The 10,000-nt window shown below is 45.5% G+C and overlaps 1 protein-coding gene across 1 annotated transcript in view; it reads left to right on the top strand.

Annotated features, from left to right (window-relative positions):
- rpgrip1l (RPGRIP1 like) overlaps positions 1–10,000 on the top strand; it is a gene marked incomplete at its 3' end in the record, with an annotated part of 28,628 nt that overhangs the window by 15,228 nt on the left and 3,400 nt on the right. The window contains 9 exon segments of the mRNA XM_062420657.1: positions 845–1,015; positions 2,097–2,214; positions 2,986–3,489; positions 4,785–4,900; positions 5,869–6,196; positions 6,925–7,121; positions 7,201–7,287; positions 9,227–9,286; positions 9,432–9,549. Of these exon segments, the coding sequence (XP_062276641.1) occupies positions 845–1,015; positions 2,097–2,214; positions 2,986–3,489; positions 4,785–4,900; positions 5,869–6,196; positions 6,925–7,121; positions 7,201–7,287; positions 9,227–9,286; positions 9,432–9,549 (1,699 nt within the window).

Here is a 10,000-nt window from a genome sequence, read left to right as displayed (position 1 = left end):
TACAGTATTTGTGTGTGTGTGTGTGTATTAATGTACAGTATGTGTGTGTGTGTATTAATGTACAGTATATGTGTGTGTGTGTGTGTGTATTAATGTACAGTATGTGTGTGTGTGTGTATTAATGTACAGTATGTGTGTGTGTGTGTGTATTAATGTACAGTATATGTGTGTGTGTGTGTATTAATGTACAGTATGTGTGTGTGTGTGTGTGTGTGTATTAATGTACAGTATGTGTGTGTGTGTGTGTATTAATGTACAGTATGTGTGTGTGTGTGTGTGTGTGTATTAATGTACAGTATGTGTGTGTGTGTGTGTATTAATGTACAGTATGTGTGTGTGTGTATTAATGTACAGTATGTGTGTGTGTGTGTGTGTGTGTGTGTATTAATGTACAGTATATGTGTGTGTGTGTGTGTGTGTGTGTGTATTAATGTACAGTATGTGTGTGTGTGTGTGTATTAATGTACAGTATGTGTGTGTGTGTGTGTATTAATGTACAGTATGTGTGTGTGTGTGTATTAATGTACAGTATGTGTGTGTGTGTGTGTGTGTGTATTAATGTACAGTATGTGTGTGTGTGTGTGTATTAATGTACAGTATGTGTGTGTGTGTGTGTGTGTGTATTAATGTACAGTATGTGTGTGTGTGTGTGTGTGTGTGTGTGTGTGTGTGTGTATTAATGTACAGTATGTGTGTGTGTATTAATGTACAGTATGTGTGTGTGTGTGTGTGTGTGTATTAATGTACAGTATGTGTGTGTGTGTGTGTGTGTGTATTAATGTACAGTATGATGAGTGTAAAGGATGAAGCAGATCCAGACTGATCTCTGAACCTTTGAACCCAGAAGCGTAGATGTGAGCAGAGCGGTGAGCTGGGCTTCCTGAAGCAGGACGGAGCGAGCGGCACCGACAGCTCCGTCACAGAGCTCAGAGCTGCTCACGCTGAAACCATCCAAGAGCTGGAAAAGACCCGAAACCTCCTGAGCATGGAGAGCAAGATCTGCAAAGACTACAAGGTGTCCCATCACTGCCTGTCAATATCTATTCACAACAATCAATAACAATCAATAACAATCAATTCATCCAATAACAACCAATAACAACCAATAACAATCAATAACAACCAATACATCCAATAACAATCAATTCATCCAATAACAATCAATAACAATCAATAACAACCAATAACAATCAATAACAATCAATTCATCCAATAACAATCAATAACAATCAATAACAACCAATAACAATCAATAACAACCAATAACAATCAATAACAATCAATACATCCAATAACAATCAATAACAATCAATAGAGATTAGATAGATATTCCACATGTGTCCTGGTGTCTTTAAACCTGTAGATGTGTAACTTCCTCTCACTGAGCTCATGCTAACCCTAACCACATGCTAACCCTCATGCTAACCCTAACCACATGCTAACCCTCATGCTAACCCTAACCACATGCTAACCCTAACCCTCATGCTAACCCTAACCACATGCTAACCCTAACCCTCATGCTAACCCTAACCCTCATGCTAACCCTAACCACATGCTAACCCTAACCACATGCTAACCCTAACCCTCATGCTAACCCTAACCACATGCTAACCCTAACCCTCATGCTAACCCTAACCACATGCTAACCCTAACCCTCATGCTAACCCTAACCACATGCTAACCCTAACCCTCATGCTAACCCTAACCACATGCTAACCCTAACCCTCATGCTAACCCTAACCACATGCTAACCCTAACCACATGCTAACCCTAACCCTCATGCTAACGCTAACCCTAACCACATGCTAACCCTAACCCTCATGCTAACCCTAACCACATGCTAACCCTAACCCTCATGCTAACCCTAACCCTCATGCTAACCCTAACCACATGCTAACCCTAACCCTCATGCTAACCCTAACCACATGCTAACCCTAACCACATGCTAACCCTAACCCTCATGCTAACGCTAACCCTAACCACATGCTAACCCTAACCCTCATGCTAACCCTAACCCTCATGCTAACCCTAACCACATGCTAACCCTAACCCTCATGCTAACCCTAACCCTCATGCTCTCTCTGCTCTCTCTGCAGGCGGAGCTGCAGGCGGTGCTGCAGAGGATGCAGAGCGAGCGGCTGCAGTCTGAACACAAGCTGCAGCATCAGGCTGAGCTGCTGGACTCCAGAACCGCCAGGATCAGGAAGCTGGAAGGTAACAGGCAGGCTCCCTGCAGCCTATATACTATATATTACTATATATTACTATATATTACTATATATTACTAGATACTATATATTACTATATACTATATATTACTATATACTATATATTACTATATATTACTATATACTATATATTACTATATACTATATATTACTATATATTACTATATACTATATATTACTATATATTACTATATACTATATATTACTATATACTATATATTACTATATACTATATATTACTATATATTACTATATACTATATATTACTATATATTACTAGATACTATATATTACTATATACTATATATTACTATATACTATATATTACTATATATTACTATATACTATATATTACTATATATTACTATATACTATATATTACTATATACTATATATTACTATATACTATATATTACTATATATTACTATATACTATATATTACTATATACTATATATTACTATATACTATATATTACTATATACTATATATTACTATATACTACTATATACTAAATAACCAGGGCTCAGCTAGTCGTTGATTTCCTTGGATTTAAAATGTCTTATTAGATATATATATATATATATATATATATATATATATATATTAAAGATATGAATCCCTACTGCGCAGCGTGACCAAGTGTACGGAGCTCAAGCCCGGAACACTTTCATACTAGCCAAATAATCCGGACTTTAGGATTGCCTCGTGTGAGTGAACCCTGAGAACCTTCACGTCTTCCTGTTTGTGCTCCTCAGCTCAGCTCAGAGACATCGCCTACGGCACTAAAGCTTACAGCACTAAAGCCTACGGTACCGAAGCCTACGGCACAGAAGCCTACGGCACAGAAGCCTACGGCACCGAAGCCTACGGCACCGAAGCAGACGTCAGCGAGGAGGAGGAGGAGTTAGAGCGAGGAGAGAACCTGGTGGAGCTGCAGATAGTCAGTGCTGCTCTGTCTGAGTCGGCCCTGGAGGTTCTGGGTGATGGGGAACCCTCCACCTTCTGCACCTACTCCTTCTACCGGTCTGACCTGCACTCCACTCCGGTGGCCGCGGGCCAGAGGCCTCAGTACGGCTTCACATCCAAGTACGTGGTGAGCATGGACCAGGACTTCCTGGACTACCTGCACAGGTTCTCCGTCAGCGTGGAGATGCATCAGGCTCTGGGACTCGACTGGAGGACCGTGGCCACCGGGAAGCTGCGACTGCAGCAGCTGCTGGACCAGGACGGGAAGGTTCATGGGACCATAACGCTGGTCGGTGAGTGAGTGCAGAGTAGAACCAGGTAGAACCACATAGAACCACGTAAAACCAGGTAGAACCACGTAGAACCACGTAGAACCACGTAAAACCACGTAGAACCACGTAAAACCACGTATAATCAGGTAGAACCACATAGAACCACGTAAAACCAGGTAGAACCACGTAGTACCACGTAAAACCAGGTACAACCACGTAGAACCACGTAGAACCACGTAAAGCCAGGTAGAATCAGGTAGAACCACGTAAAACCAGGTACAACCAGGTAGAACCACATAAAACCAGGTAGAACCACGTAAAACCAGGTAGAATCAGGTAGAACCACGTAAAACCAGGTAGAACCAGGTAGAACCAGGTACAACCAGGTAGAACCACGTAAAACCAGGTAGAATCAGGTAAAACCAGGTAGAACCACGTAAGACCAGGTAGAATCAGGAAGAACCACGTAAAACCAGGTAGAACCACGTAAAACCAGGTATAATCAGGAAGAACCACGTAAAACCAGGTAGAACCACGTAAAACCAGGTAGAATCAGGAAGAACCACGTAAAACCAGGTAGAACCACGTAAAACCAGGTAGAACCACGTAGTACCACGTAAAACCAGGTACAACCACGTAGAACCACGTAGAACCACGTAAAGCCAGGTAGAATCAGGTAGAACCACGTAAAACCAGGTAGAACCAGGTAGAACCACATAAAACCAGGTAGAACCACGTAAAACCAGGTAGAATCAGGTAGAACCACGTAAAACCAGGTAGAACCAGGTACAACCAGGTACAACCAGGTAGAACCACGTAAAACCAGGTAGAATCAGGTAAAACCAGGTAGAACCACGTAAGACCAGGTAGAATCAGGAAGAACCACGTAAAACCAGGTAGAACCACGTAAAACCAGGTATAATCAGGAAGAACCACGTAAAACCAGGTAGAACCACGTAAAACCAGGTAGAACCACGTAAAACCAGGTAGAATCAGGAAGAACCACGTAAAACCAGGTAGAACCACGTAAAACCAGGCACAACCAGGTAGAAACACGTAAAACCAGGTACAACCAGGTACAACCAGGTAGAACCACGTAAAACCAGGTAGAACCACGTAAAACCAGGTAGAATCAGGAAGAACCACGTAAAACCAGGTAGAACCACATAAAACCAGGTAGAACCACGTAAAACCAGGTAGAACCACATAAAACCAGGTAGAACCACGTAAAACCAGGTAGAATCAGGTAGAACCAGGCAGAGCCAGGTAGACCCAGGTAGACCCAGGTTCTCTAACAGACTGTTCCTGTCTCTCAGGTTCCTGCGAGGAGGCGCGGTGCTTCGGCTCGGTGGATTACTGGATGAGATTCAGGATGCCGATGACAGAAACTCTGCGTCTCTATAAAGAGAAGCTGAAGGTACCAGAACAGCAGGTCAGTAATCAGTAGGTCAGTAATCAGCAGGTCAGTATCAGTAGGTCAGTAATCAGCAGGTCAGTGATCAGTAGGTCTGTGATCAGTAGGTCAGTGATCAGTAGGTCTGTGATCAGTAGGTCAGTAATCAGCAGGTCAGTAATCAGCAGGTCAGTAATCAGCAGGTCTGTGATCAGTAGGTCAGTGATCAGTAGGTCAGTGATCAGTAGGTCAGTGATCAGTAGGTCAGTAATCAGCAGGTCATTAATCAGTAGGTCAGTAATCAGCAGGTCAGTAATCAGTAGGTCAGTAATCAGTAGGTCTGTAATCAGTAGGTCAGCAGGTCAGTAGGCCAGTAACAGTAGGCCAGTAACAGTAGGTCAGTATCAGTAGGTCAGTAGGCCAGTAACAGTAGGTCAGTATCAGTAGGTCAGTAGGCCAGTAACAGTAGGTCAGTATCAGTAGGTCAGTAGGTCAGTATCAGTAGGTCAGTAATCAGTAGGTCAGCAGGTCAGTAGGCCAGTAACAGTAGGTCAGTATCAGTAGGTCAGTAGGTCTGTAATCAGTAGGTCTGTAATCAGTAGGTCAGTGATCAGTAGGTTGGTGATCAGTAGGTCAGTAACAGTAGGTCAGCAGGTCAGTAGGCCAGTAGGCCAGTAACAGTAGGCCAGTAACAGTAGGCCAGTAACAGTAGGCCAGTAACAGTAGGTCAGTATCAGTATGTCAGTAGGCCAGTAACAGTAGGTCAGTATCAGTAGGTCAGTAGGCCAGTAACAGTAGGCCAGTAACAGTAGGTCAGTATCAGTAGGTCAGTAGGCCAGTAACAGTAGGTCAGTATCAGTAGGTCAGTAGGTCAGTATCAGTAGGTCAGTAACAGTAGGTCAGTAACAGTAGGCCAGTAACAGTAGGTCAGTATCAGTAGGTCAGTAGGTCAGTATCAGTAGGTCAGTAACAGTATTAATGAATTGAAACTGTCTCCGTCCTCTCAGCCTCTCGGCAGCAGATGGAACGAACTCATTATCAGTGTTCAGCGCTGCTCAGACCTGCAGTCCGGCTCCCAGCAGCCCAGCTCCTACGTGGTCTACAAGTTCTTTGACTTCCCCGACTATCCTACCGCCACCGTCCACGCCTGCCACCACCCACAGTTCAACGACCTCAAGTCCTACTCGGTCCACATGGACGAGGACCTGGACCGATACCTGAAGTCTGAGGCCCTTCAGTTCTACGTGTTTGACTACGAAGAGGAGCAGATGGACGTGTATTTGGGCAAAGCTCGCGTTCCTCTGCTTCCTCTGAGCCGAGACGACAGCATCAGCGGTGAGACGACTGAAGGTCTACAGCAGGTTTATAATGGGTTCAGAGATCTGGTAGAGACCAGGTCCACAGGAACCAGAACCTGAACTCTGATTCGACCTTTAGAGACCCACCATAGAACCAGTTAGAACCAGGTAGACTCAGGTAGAGACCCACCATATAACCAGGTAGAACCAGGTAGAGACCCACCATAGAACCAGGTAGAACCAGGTATACTCAGGTAGAGACCCACCATAGAACCAGGTAGAACCAGGTATACTCAGGTAGAGACCCACCATAGAACCAGGTAGAGACCCTTGTTGTCTTTGTTAGGGGGGTCAACAGTATCGGTCACATAGACCTGATTAACTCATCTGAGACAAAGCTCAGCACCAAGTCCAGTAGTCTAGGAGGGAGGTGACAGAGGAGTGAGGGAGGTGATAGAGGAGTGGAGGAGGTGATAGAGGAGTGAGGGAGGTGATAGAGGAGTGGAGGAGGTGATAGAGGAGGGGAGGAGGTGATAGAGGAGGGGAGGAGGTGATAGAGGAGTGGAGGAGGTGATAGAGGAGTGGAGGAGGGGACAGGAGTGGAAGAGGTGATAGAGGAGTGAAGGAGGTGACAGAGGAGTGGAGGAGGTGACAGAGGAGTGATGGAGGTGATAGAGGAGTGAAGGAGGTGATAGAGGAGTGAAGGAGGTGATAGAGGAGTGATGGAGTGTTTATTTTTAAATGTGTTTCCTGTTTGTGGCTCAGGTGTGCTGCAGCTCACCGACCCTGCTGGACTTCCTGTCGGCCATCTGGAAGTCACACTGAAGTGGAGGGAAGCTTATCTCTGTCCTCCAGGCTCCATCACAGCTGTAGAGGAGCCCAGACTGATCCCAGAGGAGAAGCCTCCTCATGCCTCCTCCTCCTCCTCCTCCTCCTCCTCCTCCTCCTCCCCCCTCCCTGAGGTCAGGAAATAAAGACATTTACAGCTCAACTCAGCAGCTGATGGAGTTTAATCATCATGTGTTCTGCTCCTCCCATCAGGCACCGCTGCCAAAGCTCAGGCACAGGACCCAGCCGAAGGACGGACCAGCGGCTAAAAAGGTCACATTTATAGAAGCAGACGACCAGGTGAGATGATTTCCGTCCTCCATGACATCACATGATGAGAGAAACATCGGCTCTAACAGTAGAACATCTGATATAATAAAACAAATCATCAATAAAAGCAACAAATAGACTTTTTATTCAAATACATTAAACGACAGAGTCGACCAGGAGCCTCCTGCCTCAGATACACTCTACACTTCTAGCACTACTAGACTCGGGGGTATAGTACCTGGTACCTGCTGCTCCATCAGGGATAGTACCTGGTACCTGCTGCTCCATCAGGGATAGTACCTGGTACCTGCTCCTCCATCAGGGATAGTACCTGGTACCTGCTGCTCCATCAGGGATAGTACCTGGTACCTGCTGCTCCTCCATCAGGGATAGTACCTGGTACCTGCTGCTCCTCCATCAGGGATAGTACCTGGTACCTGCTCCTCCATCAGGGATAGTACCTGGTACCTGCTGCTCCTCCATCAGGGATAGTACCTGGTACCTGCTGCTCCTCCATCAGAAATAGTACCTGGTACCTGCTGCTCCATCAGAGATAGTACCTGGTACCTGCTGCTCCATCAGGGATAGTACCTGGTACCTGCTGCTGCTCCATCAGGGATAGTACCTGGTACCTGCTCCTCCATCAGGGATAGTACCTGGTACCTGCTGCTCCTCCATCAGGGATAGTACCTGGTACCTGCTGCTCCTCCATCAGGGATAGTACCTGGTACCTGCTGCTCCTCCATCAGGGATAGTACCTGGTACCTGCTGCTCCATCAGGGATAGTACCTGGTACCTGCTCCTCCATCAGGGATAGTACCTGGTACCTGCTGCTCCTCCATCAGGGATAGTACCTGGTACCTGCTGCTCCTCCATCAGAGATAGTACCTGGTACCTGCTGCTCCATCAGGGATAGTACCTGCTATGGTTCCATATCGTATGTGTTTGTGTTGCTATGACGACCCCGCTCACGTTGAGGAGGTTCTGTGAAGTAATCGAGAACGACCTGGTACCAAAACCGAGCCGAGTCAAGTAGTGCTAGAACTGTGTAGTGGAAAAGCGCCATTAGAACCCTTCTTCCTCCTGTTAGAACTCCAGTTCCTCCTGTTAGAACCTTTCTTCCTCCTGTTAGAACCATTCTTCCTCCTGTTAGAACTCTAGTTCCTCCTGTTAGAACCATTGTTCCTCCTGTTAGAACCTGTGTTCCTCCTGTTAGAACCTGTGTTGCTCCTATTAGAACCATTGTTCCTCCTGTTAGAACCTGTGTTCCTCCTGTTAGAACCCTTGTTCCTCCTGTTAGAACCTGTGTTCCTCCTGTTAGAACCATTCTTCCTCCTGTTAGAACTCCAGTTCCTCCTGTTAAAACCCTTCTTCCTCCTGTTAGAACCCTTGTTCCTCCTGTTAGAACCCTTGTTCCTCCTGTTAGAACCTGTGTTCCTCCTGTTAGAACCCTTGTTCCTCCTGTTAGAACTCTTGTTCCTCCTGTTAGAACCTGTGTTCCTCCTGTTAAAACCCTTGTTCCTCCTGTTAGAACCATTGTTCCTCCTGTTAGAACCTGTGTTTCTCCTGTTAGAACCCTTGTTCCTCCTGTTAGAACCTGTGTTCCTCCTGTTAGAGACCTTCTTCCTCCTGTTAGAACTCTAGTTCCTCCTGTTAGAACCATTGTTCCTCCTGTTAGAACCCGTGTTCCTCCTGTTAGAACCTGTGTTCCTCCTGTTAAAACCCTTCTTCCTCCTGTTAGAACCATTGTTCCTCCTGTTAGAACCTGTGTTCCTCCTGTTAGAACCTGTGTTCCTCCTGTTAGAACCCGTGTTCCTCCTGTTAGAACCTGTGTTCCTCCTGTTAGAACCTGTGTTCCTCCTGTTAGAACCCGTGTTCCTCCTGTTAGAACCTGTGTTCCTCCTGTTAGAACCCGTGTTCCTCCTGTTAGAACCCTCTGTTAACAGACGTTCTGTGTGTGTTCTCTCAGACTGAAGCTCGGAGCTCAGCAGCTGACAAGAGACTCACAACATTAGCAGCTGCTGAAAAGGTAAATTCTGTTATATATATATATATATATTATATATAATATATATATAATATGTCTATAGATATATAATATATATATATAATATGTATTATATCATTTACAGGCAGCAGACTGATGTGTATTTATGGGGTTATTTCTGTGACAGATAAGTGGAACAGCAGCTGAGGAAGAGGAGGATGAAGAGTCTCACTTCTCTGAAGGACAGCTGGCAGCGAGCGCTCCGTCCTGCTCCGATGATTCTGATGTTTCTGAGATTATTGAAGGTGAGGAAACCCTAACCCTTTCATCCCTAACCCTAACCCTTTCATCCTCATCCCTAACCCTTTCATCCTCATCCCTAACCCTAACCCTTCCATCCTCATCCCTAACCCTAACCCTTCCATCCTCATCCCTAACCCTTTCATCCTCATCCCAAACCCTTTCATCCTCATCCCTAACCCTAACCCTTCCATCCTCATCCCTAACCCTTCCATCCTCATCCCTAACCCTAACCCTTCCATCCTCATCCCAAACCCTTTCATCCTCATCCCTAACCCTAACCCTTTCATCCTCATCCCAAACCCTTTCATCCTCATCCCTAACCCTAACCCTTCCATCCTCATCCCTAACCCTAACCCTTCCATCCTCATCCCTAACCCTAACCCTTCCATCCTCATCCTAAACCCTTTCATCCTCATCCCTAACCCTTTCATCCTCATCCCTAACCCTAACCCT

The sequence above is a fragment of the Scomber scombrus genome, chromosome 6 (genome assembly GCF_963691925.1).
Source record: "Scomber scombrus chromosome 6, fScoSco1.1, whole genome shotgun sequence".
Classification (NCBI taxonomy): domain Eukaryota; kingdom Metazoa; phylum Chordata; class Actinopteri; order Scombriformes; family Scombridae; genus Scomber; species Scomber scombrus.
The sequence above is the reverse complement of the archived record's forward strand: the minus strand, read 5'-3'. Positions and strand labels throughout refer to the sequence as shown.